The 18,374-nt window shown below is 39.3% G+C and overlaps 1 protein-coding gene across 4 annotated transcripts in view; it reads right to left on the bottom strand.

The window, feature by feature from the left end:
* The window catches only part of OCRL (OCRL inositol polyphosphate-5-phosphatase), a 56,426-nt gene extending 38,960 nt beyond the window's left edge, over window positions 1-17,466 (bottom strand). For 3 of the 4 annotated variants that reach the window (XM_061177911.1, XM_061177912.1, XM_061177913.1), the window contains exons 1-4: window positions 17,210-17,466; window positions 16,864-16,943; window positions 11,510-11,589; window positions 8,793-8,831 (exon numbers count right to left, since the gene is read on the bottom strand). In XM_061177911.1, coding sequence (XP_061033894.1) covers window positions 8,793-8,831; window positions 11,510-11,589; window positions 16,864-16,943; window positions 17,210-17,248 — 238 coding nt within the window. In that variant the 5' untranslated portion in view covers window positions 17,249-17,466. Of the gene's footprint in view, window positions 1-8,792; window positions 8,832-11,509; window positions 11,590-16,863; window positions 16,944-17,209 lie in introns of those variants that run through there. The other variant, XM_061177914.1, reaches the window with a different exon arrangement.
* Between the last annotated feature and the right edge of the window lie 908 nt (window positions 17,467-18,374).

The raw sequence follows: 18,374 nt of genomic DNA, 5'->3' as shown, positions 1-18,374 counted from the left end.
AACAAATAAAATCCATCAAAAAATAGTTAACCTACAAACGTATGATAGCTATGAAGAAACCGCAAAATGTTACTGAGAGATATAAAGAGAAACTGAGTAAGTAGAGAGAGATATACCATGTTCCTTGACAGTGACTTAATTTTATAAAGGAGTTAATTTAATAAAATTTGGTGCATAACTATGGTGAAATATTAGCCATTAAAAATCATGTTTTTGGAGGAAACAAGATGGCGGAGTAGAAGGACGTGCTCTCACTCCCTCTTGCGAGAACACCAGAATCACAACTAGCTGCTGGACAATCATCGACAGGAAGGCACTGGAACTCACCAAAAAAGATACCCCACATCCAAAGACAAAGGAGAAGCCACAATGAGATGGTACGAGGGGCGCAATCACAGTAAAATCAAATCCCATAACTGGTGGGTGGGTGACTCACAGACTGGCGAACAATTATACCACAGAAGTCCACCCACTGGAGTGAAGGTTCTGAGCCCCACGTCAGGCTTCCCAACCTGGGGATCTGGCAATGGGAGGAGGAATTCCTAGAGAATCAGACTTTGAAGCCTAGTGGGAATTGATTGCAGGACTTCGACAGGACTGGCGGAAACAGAGACTCCACTCTTGGAGGGCACACAAAGTAGTGTGCGCATCGGGACCCAGGGGAAGGAGCAGTGACCCCGGGGGAGACTGAACCAGACCTACCTGCTAGTGTTGGAGGGTCTCCTGTGGAGGCGGGGGGTGGCTCTGTTTCACCGTGGGGACAAGGACACTGGCAGCAGAAGTACTAGGAAGTACTCCTTGGCGCGAGCCCTCCCAGAGTCCACCATTAGCCCAACCAAAGAGCCCAGGTAGGCTCCAGTGTTGGGTTGCCTCAGGCCAAACAACCAACAGGGAGGGAACCCAGCCTCACCCATCAACAGTCAAGTGGATTAAAGTTTTACTGAGCTCTTCCCACCAGAGCAACAGTCACCTCTACCCACCACCAGTCCCTCCCATCAAGCCTCTTAGACAGCCTCTTCCACCAGACGGCAGACAGCAGAAGCAAGAAGAACTACAATCCTGCAGGCTGTGGAACAAAAACCACATTCACAGAAAGATAGACAAGATGAAAAGGCAGAGGGCTATATACCAGATGAAGGAACAAGATAAAACCCCAGAAAAACAACTAAATGAAGTGGAGATAGGCAACCTTCCAGAAAAAGAATTCAGAATAATGATAGTGAAGATGAATCAGGACCTCGGAAAAAGAATGGAGGCAAAGATCGAGAAGATGCAAGAAATGTTTAACAAAGACCTAGAAGAATTAAAGAACAAACAAACAGAGATGAACAATACAATAACTGAAATGAAAACTCACTAGAAGGAATCAATAGCAGAATAACTGAGGCAGAAGAACGGATAAGTGACCTGGAAGACAGAATGGTGGAATTCACTGCTGCGGAACAGACTAAAGAAAAAAGAATGAAAAGAAATGAAGACAGCCTAAGAGACCTCTGGGACAACATTAAACCGCAACAACATTCGCATTATAGGGGTCCCAGAAGGAGAAGAGGGAGAGAAAGGACCAGAGAAAATATTTGAAGAGATTATAGTCGAAAACTTCCCTAACATGGGAAAGGAAATAGCCACCCAAGTCCAGGAAGCACAGCAAGTCCCATACAGGATAAACCCAAGGAGAAACATGCCGAGACACATAGTAATCAAATTGGCAAAAATTAAAGACAAAGAAAAATTATTGAAAGCAGCAAGGGAAAAACAACAAATAACATACAAGGGAACTCCCATAAGGTGAACAGCTGATTTCTCAGCAGTAACTCTACAAGCCAGAAGGGAGTGGCATGATATACTTAAAGTGATGAAAGGGAAGAACCTACAACCAAGATTACTCCACCCGGCAATGATTTCATTCAGATTCGATGGAGAAATCAAAAGCTTTACAGACAAGCAAAAGCTAAGAGAATTCAGCACCACCAAACCAGCTCTGCAACAAATGCTAAAGGAACTTCTCTAAGTGGGAAACACAAGAGAAGAAAAGGACCTACAAAAACAAACCCAAAACAATTAAGAAAATGGTCATAGGAACATACATATTGATAATTACCTTAAATGTGAATGGATTAAATGCTCCAACCAAAAGACACAGGCTTGCTGAATGGATACAAAAACAAGACCCATATATATGCTGTCTACAAGAGACCCACTTCAGACCTAGGGACACATACAGACTGAAAGTGAGGGGATGGAAAAAGATATTCCATGCAAATGGAAATCAAAAGAAAGCTGGAGTAGCGATACTCATATCAGATAGACTTTAAAATAAAGAACGTTACAAGAGACAAGGAAGGACACTACATAATGATCAAGGGATCAATCCAAGACGAAGATATAACAATTATAAATATATATGCATCCAACATAGGAGCACCTCAATACATAAGGCAACTGCTAACAGCTGTAAAAGAGGAAATCGACAGTAACACAATAATAGTGGGGGACTTTATCACCTCACTTACACCAATGGACAGATCATCCAAAATGAAGATAAATAAGGAAACAGAAGCTTTAAATGACACAATAGACCAGATAGATTTAATTGATATTTATAGGACGTTCCATCCAAAAACAGATTACACTTTCTTCTCAAGTGCGCACGGAACATTCTCCAGGATAGATCACATCTTGGGTCACAAAGCAAGCCTCAGTAAATTTAAGAAAATTGAAATCATATCAAGGATCTTTTCTGACCACAACGCTATGAGATTAGAAATGAATTACAGAGAAAAAAACGTAAAAAACACAAACACATGGAGGCTAAACAATACGTTACTAAATAACCAAGAGATCACTGAAGAAATCAAAGAGGAAATCAAAAAATACCTAGAGACAAATGACAATGAAAACACGATGATCCAAAACCTATGGGATGCACCAAAAGCAGTTCTAAGAGGGAAGTTTATAGCTATACAAGCCTACCTCAAGAAACAAGAAAAATCTCAAGTAAACAATCTAACCTTACACCTAAAGGAACTAGAGAAAGAAGAACAAACAAAACCCAAAGTTAGCAGAAGGAAAGAAATCATAAAGATCAGAGCAGAAATAAATGAAATAGAAACAAAGAAAACAATAGCAAAGATCAATAAAACTAAAAGCTGGTTTTTTGAGAAGATAAACAAAATTGATAAACCATTAGCCAGACTCATCAAGAAAAAGAGGGAGAGGACTCAAATCAATAAAATTAGAAATGAAAAAGGAGAAGTTACAACAGACACTGCAGAAATACAAAGCATCCTAAGAGACTACTACAAGCAACGCTATGCCAATAAAATGGACAACCTGGAAGAAATGGACAAATTCTTAGAAAGGTATAACCTTTCAAGACTGAACCAGGAAGAAACAGAAAATATGAGCATACCAATCACAAGTAATGAAATTGAAACTGTGATTAAGAATCTTCCAACAAACAAAAGTCCAGGACCAGATGGCTTCACAGGTGAATTCTATCAAACATTTAGAGAAGAGCTAACACCCATCCTTCTCAAACTCTTCCAAAAAATTGCAGAGGAAGGGACACTCCCAAACTCATTCTATGAGGCCACCATCACCCTGATACCAAAACCAGACAAAGACACTACAGAAAAAGAAAATTACAGACCAATATCACTGATGAATATAGATGCAAAAATCCTCAACAAAATACTAGCAAACAGAATCCAACAACACATTAAAAGGATCATACACCACAATCAAGTGGGATTTATCCCAGGGATGCAAGGATTCTTCAATATACGCAAATCAATCAATGTGATACACCATATTAACAAACTGAAGAATAAAAACCATATGATCATCTCAATAGATGCAGAAAAAGCTTTTGACAAAATTCAACACCCGTTTATGATAAAAACTCTCCAGAAAGTGGGCATAGAGGGAACCTACCTCAACATAATAAAGGCCATATACGACAAACCCACAGCAAACTTCATTCTCAATGGTGAAAAACTGAAAGCATTTCCTCTAAGATCAGGAACGAGACAAGGATGTCCACTCTCACCACTATTATTCAACATAGTTTTGGAAGTCCTAGCCATGGCAATCAGAGAAGAAAAAGAAATAAAGGGAACACAAATTGGAAAAGAAGAAGTAAAACTGTCACTCTTTGCTGATGACATGATACTATACATAGAGAATATCCTAAAATGCCACCAGAAAACTACTAGAGCTAATCAATGAATTTGGTAAAGTTGCAGGATACAAAATTAATGCACAGAAATCTCTTGCATTCCTATACACTAATGATGAAAAATCTGAAAGAGAAATTATGGAAACACTCTCATTTACCATTGCAACAAAAAGAATAAAATACCTAGGAATAAACCTACCTAGGGAGACAAAAGACCTGTATGCAGAAAACTATAAGACACTGATGAAAGCAATTAAAGATGATACCAACAGATGGAGAGATATACCATGTTCTTGGATTGGAAGAATCAATATTGTGAAAATGACTATACTACCCAAAGCAATCTACAGATTCAATGCACTCCCTATCAAATTACCAATGGCATTTTTTATGGAACTAGAACAAATCATCTTAAAATTTGTATGGAGACACAAAAGATCCCGAATAGCCAAAGCAGTCTTGAGGGAAAAAAACGGAGCTGGAGGAATCAGACTCCCTGACTTCAGACTATACTACAAAGCTACAGTAATCAAGACAATATGGTACTGGCACAAAAACAGAAATATAGATCAATGGAACAGGATAGAAAGCCCAGAGATAAATCCACACACCTATGGTCAACTAATCTATGAAAAAGGAGGCAAGGATACACAACGGAGAAAAGACAGTCTCTTCACTAAGTGGTGCTGGGAAAACTGGACAGCTACATGTAAAAGAATGAAATTAGAACACTCCCTAACACCATATACAAAAATAAACTCAAAATGGATTAGAGGCCTAAATATAAGACCGGACACTATAAAACTCTTAGAGGAAAACATAGGAAGAACACTCTTTGACATAAATCACAGCAAGATATTTTTTGACCCACCTCCTAGAGTAATGGAAATAAAAACACAAATAAACAAATGGGACCTAATGAAACTTCAAAGCTTTTGCACAGCAAAGGAAACCATAAACAAGACGAAAAGACAACCCTCAGAATGGGAGAAAATATTTGCAAACGAATCAACAGACAAAGGATTAATCTCCAAAATATATAAACAGCTCATGCAGTTCAATATTAAAGAAACAAACAACCCAATCCAAAATGGGCAGAAGACCTAAATAGAAATTTCTCCAAAGGGGACATACAGATGGCCAAGAAGCACATGGAAAGCTGCTCAACATCACTAATTATTAGAGAAATGCAAATCAAAACTACAATGAGGTATCACCTCACACCAGTTAGAATGGGCATCATCAGAAAATCTACAAACAACAAATGCTGGAGAGGGTGCGGAGAAAAGGGAACCCTCTTGCACTGTTGGTGGGAATGTAAATTGATACAGCCACTATGGAGAACAGTATGGAGGTTCCTTAAAAACTAAAAATAGAATTACCATATGATCCAGCAATCCCACTACTGGGCATATACCCAGAGAAAACCGTAATTGAAAAAGACACATGCACCCCAATGTTCATTGCAGCACTATTTACAATAGCCAGGTCATGGAAGCAACCTAAATGCCCATCGACAGACGAATGGATAAAGAAGATGTGGTACATGTATACAATGGAATATTACTCAGCCATAAAAAGGAACGAAATTGAGTCATTTGTTGAGACGTGGACGGATCTAGAGACTGTCATACAGAGTGAAGTAAGTCAGAAAGAGAAAAACAAATATCGTATATTAACGCATGTATGTGGAACCTAGAAATATGGTACGGATGAGCTGGTTTGCAGAGCAGAAGTTGAGACACAGAGACAGAGAACGGACGTATGGACACCAAGGGGGGAATACCATGGTGGGGTGGGGTGGTGGTGTGCTGAATTGGGCGATTGGGATTGACATGTATACACTGATGTGTATAAAATTGATGACTAACAAGAACCTGCAGTATAAACAAACAAACAAAACAACTAATACTAAACTTTCATTGGGTTATTTGTATGGAAATATGTTAATATAAATGTTTCAGACATTACATGAAATTTCTAAAAATCTTATATGTTCTGGTATAATGTTATAAGTCATAATCCTAGTTATTACTTTAAAATGTATATCTCAGAAATAACTAATTTTCTTGTCAACTGCATTATTATGAACTTTCATCAAATCTTTAACCGTGGTCATTTTTAAGTCTTTTGTCATTTACAGACAGTTCTGGGTGTACTCTGATGCTTTTGTAAATATGTTCCTATAAAAGGGTTTCATCTTCAGGAAATTCATGGAAAAGACTCTGACAAGTACAGGTTTCTGGTACCTGACTGTACTGCTGAACTGAATGAATAAGCATTTTCAGAACTCTAATGAAAAACTGATGAGCTCATAAAAGTGCTAACAAAAGATCAAGATGAAAAAAAATTAATTACATGGGACTGAGTGAACTGATGAGGATGAGTATAATTTTTGTGACTTTCTGTTTGAATTTAAAAAAAGAAAAAATCCCACAAGGACTCAGAGGCAAAGAATATACAAATCAATTTTCACTGCAAAGTAAAGGAGCTGTTACAGTGGAGGATTACTGGACTGAATCTCAATATTATGACATAGTATGAGTGTGTTTCATGTTTGGTAATTACAATCATTGTTGCTTTTGTTGTGGTCATCCATGTACAATGCTTGGTGTCAGTCTATTTATCTCTTGTAAAAATAAAATACAGTGTGTGTGAAAAAAACATTAAAAAAAAATAAAATAAAATAAAATTGATGACTAATAAGAACCTGCAGTATAAAAAACCAAACAAAGAAACAAATAAAACAACTAATACTAAAAAAAAAAAAAAAACCATGTTTTTAAATAATTTTAAATGACATGGGAAAAGGTCACAATATAATGTTAAATGAAAATGCAGGATAAAAACTACATATGAGGATTCCAACTATGTAAAAATATAAATAAAAGACTGGAAGGAGATACATGAAAATGTTAATTACAGTGGTGATCTCTAAGTTGCAGGAGCATAATTTTAATTTGATACTTCAAACTTTTCTGAATTTTCCAAATTGTACATAATGAGGATGTATTACCTGTATAATCAGAAAAAAATTTTTTAAATGTCTAATACTAACATCCAGACAGTGGGAAAATACACAGTTACAGTAAAATCAGGCCTGCTTAACAAACCCAAGGTCTCCCTCCAGCAACATACTGTGTACTCTAAAGGTTTATGTATGAAGCCTAAGGATCAAGATAAAAATCTAGCTTCAATGCAAATATTAATAAATGGGCAGAAATAACAAAGGATTTTATTCAAGTGGTTACTTAACTACTTCCCATGTGATCCAGTGACTTGAACTCTGGACAGAGCAACACATGGTTAATTTCTACGTAGGAGAGAGCAACAAAACGAATGCTATAAATTAGGTGTTTGTAAGAGAAAAGGCACAGCTCAGTTTAACTTTTCAGCTTTGGATCAAATACCTATTTCCACACTAAGAACAGGACATTTAGGTATCTAATTTCAGCAGATTTCATCAGCAATGTCAGTCACTGCTGAACAAACTTTGCTCAAATTTTGCTTTATTAGTGTTGTTCTTGCCTTCTGCTTTTTCTGTACGACAAGACATAGCTATTAAGTTATTTGCTCTCTTGGATATCTGCAGTAGAAGCTAGAAGCTGGAAGTGCTCAGCCTTTCAGGATCAACCCTTAAGACTTCCAAAATCTATGACCAAAAGAAAGAATTAATAAAACCCAAACCAGAAAAAGTCTATCTAAACTTTGCAATACAAAATAATAGTGCCAAGGACAGGGACTGTGTCTAAGCAAAATTATGTATAAACTGATAGTCCCAAGCTAAGGGCCAAGCCCCACTCATCCAAGGACTCAGCCAAGAGATAAGGTAACCCATTTGATTTAGATTCATGTGGTCATATACTCTTTCCCACAGCAAACACAGAGTAGATACAGTAGCTTTCAAGTGCCCATTTTCTCCTCCCCATGTTAACAGAGTACAATTTTAGATGATAAATGGAGAACAGCTTGCACAGAAAGTCAGTGATGATTTGCTTCAAACAGATAAAAATGAGAGAACAGAAACAGTGAGAAGGAAGACCATGTTCTCGCTGATAAAGAAATGCCTTGAGAGGATGGGCTTAAATAAAAGACCAAAATTATTTTAAGAAAAAAAAAGGTATCCCTGGTACAAGAGGGACTCTGTAGTCTCGCCAAATAATATAACAAACAAAGGAAAACATTATGATTTAACATGCAAAAATAAAAAATGGATGGGGGGAGAAAAGCTTAAAACATAACAGCAGTTAAAAAAAAACACTCATAAACCTTATGTGCTTTAAACACTTTCTGGCCCTTCCTACAATTTTCAATTACACAGCAATGACTTAACTGATAGCAACAATACTGGTAGTTCAAAGAAGTTCAGCATTAGAAAAGCAGATCATATTTTCAACTTTTTAAAGATTCTTGCCAGCCACCTGCCTTTTCTTAAGCTTAGGCTAAATGTTTTTGGGAGGTAATGCTAATTTGTATGGCTGCCTTAAGAAAATGGAGAATACAGGATAAAATGGTAAGATAAAAGTTGTGCAAAAAAGGTGTCTTAAATACAGTGGGTATTCAAGTAAATATTTGTTGAATGAAAATCAACTCCATTCAGAAAGATACTCACTGTTTGAAGCTATGTCAATCAAAAGAGTTTCTTCCGCTTCTGAAGGAAAAGAAGAAAGAACAGAATCAGGGAAGAGAAAACCATTCATTACAACCAAAAGAAGTATACACCTAACTAAATAACTACTTCTCTCAATCACCACTCCTAGGTTTTAGAACACATGAAAAAAATCCTTTGCTTTTTTGTTTAGCATTTTTCAAAGGGGATTTTAATAGCACTACGTTCTAAAGACTATGAGCAATTCAACTAAAAGAAAAATTAACTGAACAAGTAACCACATGGAATGCCTCAAAGCAAATCAAGCAATGACCATAGTAGGGAATATAACATGTTAATCCAAGTGAAGGTGTTTAATTCCCCTCAACTATAACACACTAACTTAATATAATCTAACTGTATCACTTAGATAATTCTTATAAAAAGCCGAGAAAGTGACCCCAAAGGCCTAAAGGTGAATTACCTTCTTAACTCAAATCTAGTCTCTGAAAATTTCCCAGGGACCTCATTACCTCCACCCCTGTCCCATATAGGAGCAGAGAATACTTGAAGTTCTTTATCTTCAGTCTACCATTAACACTTGTGGATCCAAGGCTTACCACACCCAACAAGGAAGTATAAAATGGGCCAAAGCACAGTCTCCAAGTTCAGAGTTCTCTTTTCTCTCTATGGCTCACCTGGACTTCCTTCCTTACCTCTAGTGTCTAGACCCAACCCATCTCTTCCTCTCTGACTTCCCTGGATTTGGCCAACGGCACCTGCCAGACCCTCCTGGCTAGTTAAACTCTGGGTACTGACTCCTTGGGATTCGTTTGGATCTACCTTGGCCAAATGGAGTAGGCTCAGCCTTTTCTAGTTCTCTCACTAGCCTGGATTGTATATTTGGCTCCATTACGCAGGTGCAACAGAAGCAACTGATAATTACCTAAGTTGTCTAATATTAGAGAATAGTCTCGATACTTTTACTAGCATGATGAATGAAGCAAGGGACAACAGTGCATCAGGGCATAGGTATTACATGTTCACAACTGCTATTTGATAACTTTAATCCTTTAAAACCGAAGTACTTAGAGACTTTTCAAAATAGATGTACAGGTTGGGAAACAAAGGATGTGAAAACTCAAGGAGGTAACCGTTCCTTTTGTCATGGGGAACTACTGTGTGTGTGCACACATATTTTCCTAGATTCCAATCTAGAAACCTGCCATCTATTTCTTATTAAAAATAAGACTAAGAGAAACAGGGTAAACAAGACTCTAGAAGTATTGATAGCACAAAAAGGTATAGAGTTAATAGGATACTAACGTCATGTTCTTTGGCTTTTCTCCTCCTTAAAGGGCTGAGCATGTAACAAAGGGTACTACACTATGAAAAGTGAGGTGACCACAGTAACTTACTATAGCATGCAGGTGCCTCGTTCAATATGTCTCTCTCACACAGGGCAGGCTAAATGGCTAAATAAAAGACTTCAATCTTCTATACAATGTGGATTCTATTCACTGTGGGTATTTTTAATTCTTAATACATGCTCTCTTAAAAAGTCATGCCCACTTAGTATTTCTACTTACAGAGATAAATCCTAAGGAAATAAGAGACATGCAGGAAGATTCATTACTTATTTATACTAACAAAAAATAACCTGAATGTCAAACACAGGGAATAACTACAATATAGGCCATTCATAAAATGGAATAGTATACAGCTATTAATAGCATGTAAAAGCACTTATAATATGATGGCATGTGGAACAGACAAAAAACTACATACAGTATGAGTCCCACCCACCATAAAAGTTACAGGTGTAGAAAAAAGGAAAATGTTAGGTGTTTATCTCTGAAGGATGTGAATTTACTTATTTCCTTTATAATTTTCTGTTCTTTCCAAACTTTTTACAGTATATATATATATTAGTTTTTTGCGATAAAAAAAAGTTGAATGTAGTTTAAGAAAGAAGCCATGCAAGGTAGGATTCAAGTTTTCCAAGAAGCTACAGCTGACACAGAATGCCTATCTGATGAAGGCAATGAACCCACTGGAAACACAATGCACTTGTTCTCTAATAATCAATTTCCTTTCTAGAGCAATGTGAAATGACAGAAGCAACACCTCCTACACAAACCTCCCAATTTTTGAGTCTCATTGTAGCAGATGAAACAACAGATTTTCTGTTCTCTTTCCCCAAATTTGAAGGCAGGAAGCCAAATATTTCCTCCCCAGAGTCGATTTTCTTATGATTCACCAATGCAAAGGTTTGAGAATCAGCACAATTGAGTGTAAGGTATTACAATCTGGCAAGGCTTGTTGCCAAATGTTTTAATTTCAAATAGTGTGGGGAGAAAGTGCTGAACGCATGTGAATTCAAGTGACCTTGATACTTTACAATGAGCAGTGTATCAGTTAAACCCAAGAATGTGATTTAAATCCACATATAGGTTCATCAGCATAAAAGACTACCTACATAGGTAACAGACTACATACATCTCTAACCCCAGCCAGGGTAGCAGGTAAGAATATATATATTTCAATATAATCCTTCAGGGCTCTTAAACAAAGCATTTATCATCTTCTCAATGGTAGATTAGTAATGTTATCTTTTTGCACAGAGTGTAATACATTTCATTTTATGTGCAGTGACAAATTTAAATATGTATGGTATTACACAAAGCAATAATGACCAAGGAAAAACATTATAAAACTAGCTAAGCAATTAAAGCTAGTACCTTGAACACATCTAAAGTGGCTATTTATAGGAATGATATCTTGAACATGCTGTTCCTTCTTGTGCAACCGGATTATTAGCCTAGGAAACAGAAGAATGCATCAACGAATAGCTACTGAAAAACTCAAACATTTAACAACAAAATACATTGCTGTGTTGTTATACAAATCTAGTCTGTATTTATTAGACTTGCTGTATCTTGTTCCCTAGATCTGAGCATCATGATAGATATTGCTTTAGGTCTAAAAGCATATTAGTGCTGATCAGTAACTGAATACCCACAGTTCTATGCCATAGAGAACATAAAATAGTCTATGTCCTAAAAACAGTTTACAAACTTAAGAGCATGAATTACAGTGCACACACCTTCAGATTACGCATACCAGAGAGAAGAACTAATAGCTAGGTGTGAAGTCCATGAGGGCAGGGACTACGGCTGTCTTTTCACCATAGTATTTCTAGCACCTAGTACAGTACCTGGCACATAGTAGTCACTCAAGTTTGTTGAATAAATGTATTATAAATTTCATCAATTAGCTTTCTGGTTATATTCCCATGGCTTTTTATCAAAGAATGATTCTATCTCTTCAAACAAATATACAGGTTCATGGAGAAGTAAGAGGAGGTGCCCAGCCAGCTGAATCAGTCAAAATAATCCCAGTGACCAATAAGGTAGCAGATATCACAACCAGATTGCCTTTACATACCTTGTGTTTTTACCATGGTTTCTAATTTCATGCTAGTGCTTCTGGTAAGCATGACTGAACTTGGCCCCCCAGTATGAAATGCAAGATTTCTAAATTCCTATGTACTCCTGAAACACTAATTTTCATTTATTACTTATTCTTAGTGGCCCACAGTCAAGGTATAACCTACTGGTAAATGGCCATTCTGAACATCTCCTACCTTCCCCCCAAATCACTCTTCAGGTGGTTCTTTTTGCCAGGAACACTCTTCTTTTCTTCCTGAGACCTAGCTCAACCATCACCTCCTCTGTGAAACTTGGCCTCATGCCCTTTGCCTGCCCCTCAAATACAGCACTTAACACACTCTGTTATAGTTACATTTATTTCCCTCAGATTTGAGCTCCTTGAAAGCAAAGACCCTATCATATTCAGTTTTGTCACCTACCTAATAGATGCTCAATAAATATTGGTTGAATAAACAAACATTTAAGCTATAAACAGAGATGAATTTCTAAATACACCTGTTCAACATGTGATATTAGAAGTCATTGTTCTGAAAGGTTTGATTTCCATTTTGTTGTCTTTTGGGGAGGCTTATCGTTGTAGCTTTTTGAAATTTTTTTCAAATGTGTTAACTTTGAAGGAGTTAACTTGGGGAAAGGAACTGCTTAGACAGGACTAAGGGAAATAAAAGTATTAATGCAGTCTTTCTGCTCTGATCCTGCTTGCCTAATTTGCAGGGGTTTAATATTTTAAGGTGACTACAAGAATACGGGGCAGGCCCTTTTCAAACTGCAAAGTTCATGAGTCAAGCAGAGAATCCTATAAACCCAGATGGAGACCAGAAAGTAGATAAGACTGACAAAGCAAGGGCCAAGGAGGAAGAGCTTACTTTGAGGAAAATGAACACAAACCAATATAATTCCCAAGTAACATAGTACAGAAATGGTGTTGAACATCAGCAGTAAAGATTCAACTGGATTGTATTGTTAAAAACCATCACAAAACAGACAATGACATGGATGGACCTTAAGGGCATTATGCTAAGTGAAATAAGTCAGACAGAGAAAGACAAATACCATATGATCTCACTTATGTGTGAAATCGAAAAACAAAAACCAAAAATACTGAACTCATAGACACAGAGAACAGATTGGTGGTTGTCAGAGGCAGGGGGTGGGGGGGATGAAATGGGTGAAGGGGGTCAAAAGGTACAAATTTCCAGTTATAAAATAGATAAGTCATGGGGATGTAATGTACAGCGTGATGACTGTACTTAATAACAGTGTACTGTATATTTAAAAGTTTTTAAGAGAATAAATCTTATGGACCTAGTTGCAGGGCAGGAATAAAGAGGTAGACATAGAAAATGGACTTGAGGACACGGGGTGGGAGGGCGAAGCTGGGGTGAAGTGAGAGTAGCATCAACATACATACACTACAGAACGTAAAATAGTTGGCTGGTGGGAACCAGCAGCATAGCACAGGGAGATTGGCTCCGGTGCTTTGCGATGACCTAGAGGGGTGGGATAGGGGGGATGGGAGGGAGGCTCAACAGGGAGGGGCTATGGGGACATATGTATGCATATGGCTGATTCGCTTTGTTGTGCAACAGAAGCTAACACGGTATTGTGAAGCAATTATACTCCAATAAAGATCTATTTTAAAAAAAAGAGAGTAAATCTTAAAAGTTCTCATCACAACAGGGCTGGCCTGGTGGCGCAGTGGTTAAGAATCCGCCTTCCAATGCAGGGGACACGGGTTCGAGCCCTGGGCCAGGAAGATCCCACATGCCGCGGAGCAACTAAGCCCGTGTACCACAACTACTGAGCCCATGTGCCACAACTACTAAAGCCTGCGCGCCTAGAGCCCATGCTCTGCAACAAGAGAAGCCACCGCAATGAGAAGCCTGCGCACCACAACGAAGAGTAGCCCCCACTCGCCGCAACTAGAGAAAGCCTGTGCGCAGCAACGAAGACCCAATGCAGTCAAAAATAAAAATAAATAAATAAATAAATAAATTTATAAAAAAAAAGTTCTCATCACAAGAAAAAAATTGTTAACTATGTGTGGTGATGAATGTTAACAAGAATTATTGTGGTGATCATTTCACAATATATACAAATATCAAGTAATTATGTTGTACACCTGAAACTAATACAATGTTATACATCAATTATTTCTCAATTTAAAAAAGAAATGCAACCTCCCCCCAAAAAAACCCATCACAAAACATAAACTGGGAATTTAAGTCAATTCCACAAATATTTATTTAATATCTACTACATGTTAGTCACTAAATAAATTGTAACAAGAGAGTAGGGCTAAGAATAAGAATAAAAATTCTACCTAAATCTAATCATTCCTTTCAACACAGAAAGGTGAAAAATAATAGGTATATGGCAAAAAAATGGAAATCAGAATTTGGTAGTTGGAAACAGAAAACAGTAAAAAATTGTGAATGCAGACCCAGCATTATCCCTAGGAAATACTTTGATTTGTTCAAGGAAGGTTAAAGATGAAACAACAGGTGGCATCATAATCCATTTGCCTTGAAAAAATGAATGTTAGTGTTTGATTCCTTGTGTGCAAAAAAGCCTTACCTTTAATTGTAATTTTAGTCTCTCAAGTAAATTTCTCCTATGGTTGATAGCAGGAACTACAGAACTAAAGAATGCAATAGGCTTCAAGTTCTAGGATAAAAAGGCCCAAAGTAAAAAAGTTCTGGACACTCAAGTCAGAGAAGGCACCCAAGAGACAAGGATTTGAGGGTTATATATATATATATATATATATATATATATATATATATATATATATATATATATGGTTTGACAGTATCAGGTGTCTCCAATAAATGATTTCAAAAGAAACTTCTCAGACAATGTAATGACTCAGACAAATGACTTAACCTCTCTGTACCTCAACTTCTATATCTAGAAAAGGGGGATGATGATGATGATATTACAATTTCACAGTAACCCTCACATGAGGGTTAAATGAACTAATTCATGAAATGCTTAGAAGAGTACCTGATACACATCAAGCCATTGAGTGTTAGTTGTGCTATACCCTTAACTTTTACAGAACTGGAATACAGAATTTGATTTCTCTATGGGGAGGACACAAATAATCAGGAGAGCTACCACTGCAAGTTTAAAAGTTCTTCCAGTACAAGAGACCAGATAGAATAAGGCATTCACCTCAAGGCCAGCTGCTCACTCCCTTATCAGCTGAATAGAGTTCCAAACCTACCAAACCAAGGGACCAGATCCTGGGATGTGGTCATCTCAACAATGCAGCTATTTTATTTAATCCTTATAATTTTGTTTTTAAGAAGAGGAAACCGAGGCGCAAAAAATTTATTGATTTGCCCAAGGCTTACATCTTCCCACCCTATTCTTGCCTTTGGAAGTGGCAGTGGTGTTCCACTTTTCAATTCACTTTTCTGTTGAATTTACTTTCATTAAACTGGTCTTCCAGGGTTTGATGAAATCTGGGAAAAATAAAATGAATTTATCACTTCAACAGAACTGACCAAGCACGATCTAGGGAAGAGCTACCTCCATAGAACCAGTTGACGTCCAGTTGAGAGTGACGCCAAGAGCCTCAGAAAAGGGCAGGCTAGGCCAGTGTGAATTTCTTCTCTGTAAACTGGACAGCACAGATAAAGATTGAGTCTGGACAGTCTAAAAGCAGGGACTGAGAAAAACTGTTTTTAAGCAGAATCCAATGTTGGGGGATGGCAGGATTTAAATGATCAACAATTAAAAAATTTTCAGCGATCAACAATTCTTCACTGATGTCAAGAAACCAGTGAACAACCAGGGGAGGTGGCTTGGGCACACGGTGATAGGGACCTACCTATGATATGTGATGGTCATCAGGGATACTTTAGATGAGGCATTAGTGGCAAGGGAGATCAGCAGTATAGTGATGGCTTATCAAAATCTTTTGATCAATCAGTCAACAGTCTTTACTGAGCTCCTATGTGCAAGGCAGGGTGGAAGGTAACAAACCCTGATGAAATGTCAAATGTCGTTTACATTTCTACACATTTCATTACTTTTTCTAACTGTCAAGTCAATAAGTGAGGCAGTTACTGGCCTACACAAAACCATTACTGAATTAATGAATATGCCTCCAAGCACATGGAATAAGGGGGTGGTGAGACTGGAGGAACCAGCTGAATGAGGTTAAGAAAAGGCACCTCTGTAAGGTTAACAATGAAGCGTTTCTACAGTACTTATACTTTTTGTAAACCACTTTCGCATTTATTATTCTCCCAGTTAAAACTCCAAAGACTATAAATTAAAGCAGTTAATGTTTTTATTAAACTGATGAGGACACTAAGGCCCAGAAAGCTTTATTGACTAGACCCAGGATTACACAACCCATGTCAGTTGCAGGGGCAGGAACTAAGAACCCAGGCTTCCTGCTTCCCCGCCCATTGAGTCCTTCCACTGAGCCACACGGACAGGAGCAATCAATCCACCGGCTTGGAAGTTGAGGACAAAGCTCGGTGGTTAGAGCACTGGCACGTCACACCTGGGCCCGAACCTGTTGCCTGCGCGGCCTCAGTGGGAGGAGGGTGGGTGGCTTGTCGCGGTTTGGGGTTGGGAGGTAATGGGAGGCTCCCCTCCTCTGTGGGTATCAGGTGGTTACTTACTCATACTGCCCGTTCCTCTGGACTAGGGTTAGGGCGCAGGGCTCCCGGACAGGACCCTTCATCTCCATACCCTCGATAGTATGCAGGCGCTAGTCAAGGGTCTCTTCTAGAAGCGCTGCCCGGAAGGGGACCCGCGGTGTGGGGTGGAGGGAGGCTCCCACCCCTCAGCCCACCCTCCCTCCCCAGGGTCGGAGACAGCGCCTCCCGCGCCGGCCCCCCTCCCCCGCTCGGCTCGGCCTCGGGTCCTGACCGCCCCCTAGCCGCCCCTCCGCCGCGATCCGCAGTCCCGCGGACCCCCGCCCCCGCCCCACGCGGCCTCCCCTCCCCCCTTCTCTCAGGCGGATACGGCAAGGGGCTGGACTCCAACCGGGAGCGGCGGCTCCATCCCGGCAGCTTCCAGGCTCGGCGGGGCTGCGGACTGCGGGCGGATCCGACGACACTGCCTCCCGCGTCCTCACACCCCCTCGCCTCGGCTGCGCGTCCTTAGAGAAACGGCTCCGTGCCGGGCACGGGGTGCCGGGCGCGGGGAGCCGGGCGCGGGTAGCCGGGCGCCGGGAGCCGGGAGCCGGGAGCCTGACCCGAGAGAGAGCGGCGCCTCCCGCCCCCGCCAGTTTTCCAGGCCGCCGCAGATTCCGCCCCCTGCGGCCAACCTGCGGAACTGCAGGGAGAGACCCGTCGGACCGGGGGCGTCTCCCCCACATCCAGCAAGGGATACGCTTTCAATGCTGCCTGTGACAACAGACTTGTTCTGGTGACTTTGAAGATTGCCATAGAAACAAAGCACAGTCATACCAATGAGGGAACTCAAAGGTGTTGGGGCCACTAGGACCTACGTCATCCATTCAAAAAATCGTTGTTATGGTTAGTAGAATGCACCGTACTTATTATCATACCTCTCAGATGTCCCCCCTACTTCTTCCTTCCACCACCTAAATAGGGAAAATCCCCAAAGCTCAGACCTTTGCTTTCTTTGGTCCCCCTCTAGGTCACCTCTAAGCAGGCAAGGACCAAATACATATCTCTGGCCCAGATCCCTTGCCTCATATAACCCATTGTTACCAAAGCATTGGATGACAAAACTAACTCATCGTTATTTCACACAGTGACCCAGGCTTGAAATTTCAAAGCCATATGCTTGCTTCCTCTCTCCTAATTGCTCTGTAGCCAATCAGCCAACAAATCTTGTTAATATGTTCTTTGGAATTAATTTTAGGTTCCTTGTTTTCTCGCCATTCACACTGCCATCACTTTAGTGTAAGCCCTTGTGATATCACCTTTGACCATTTTACTCTGTTGACAGTCATAAGAATATTCTTCCCAGAGTAATGTTTCAATTGTGTTATTCATTTGCTCAAGAATCTACCATGACCTATATTTCAAGACTGATTTAAACCTGTAGTAATTAAGACAGTGTGGTATGGAGGTAGACAGACCAATGGAACCAAATACAGAGTCCCAAAACAGATCTACGCATATATGGAAAGTTGTTATGCAGCATATTTGACATTTCA

The sequence above is a fragment of the Eubalaena glacialis genome, chromosome X, assembly GCF_028564815.1.
Source record: "Eubalaena glacialis isolate mEubGla1 chromosome X, mEubGla1.1.hap2.+ XY, whole genome shotgun sequence".
NCBI lineage: Eukaryota > Metazoa > Chordata > Mammalia > Artiodactyla > Balaenidae > Eubalaena > Eubalaena glacialis.
The sequence above is the reverse complement of the archived record's forward strand: the minus strand, read 5'-3'. Positions and strand labels throughout refer to the sequence as shown.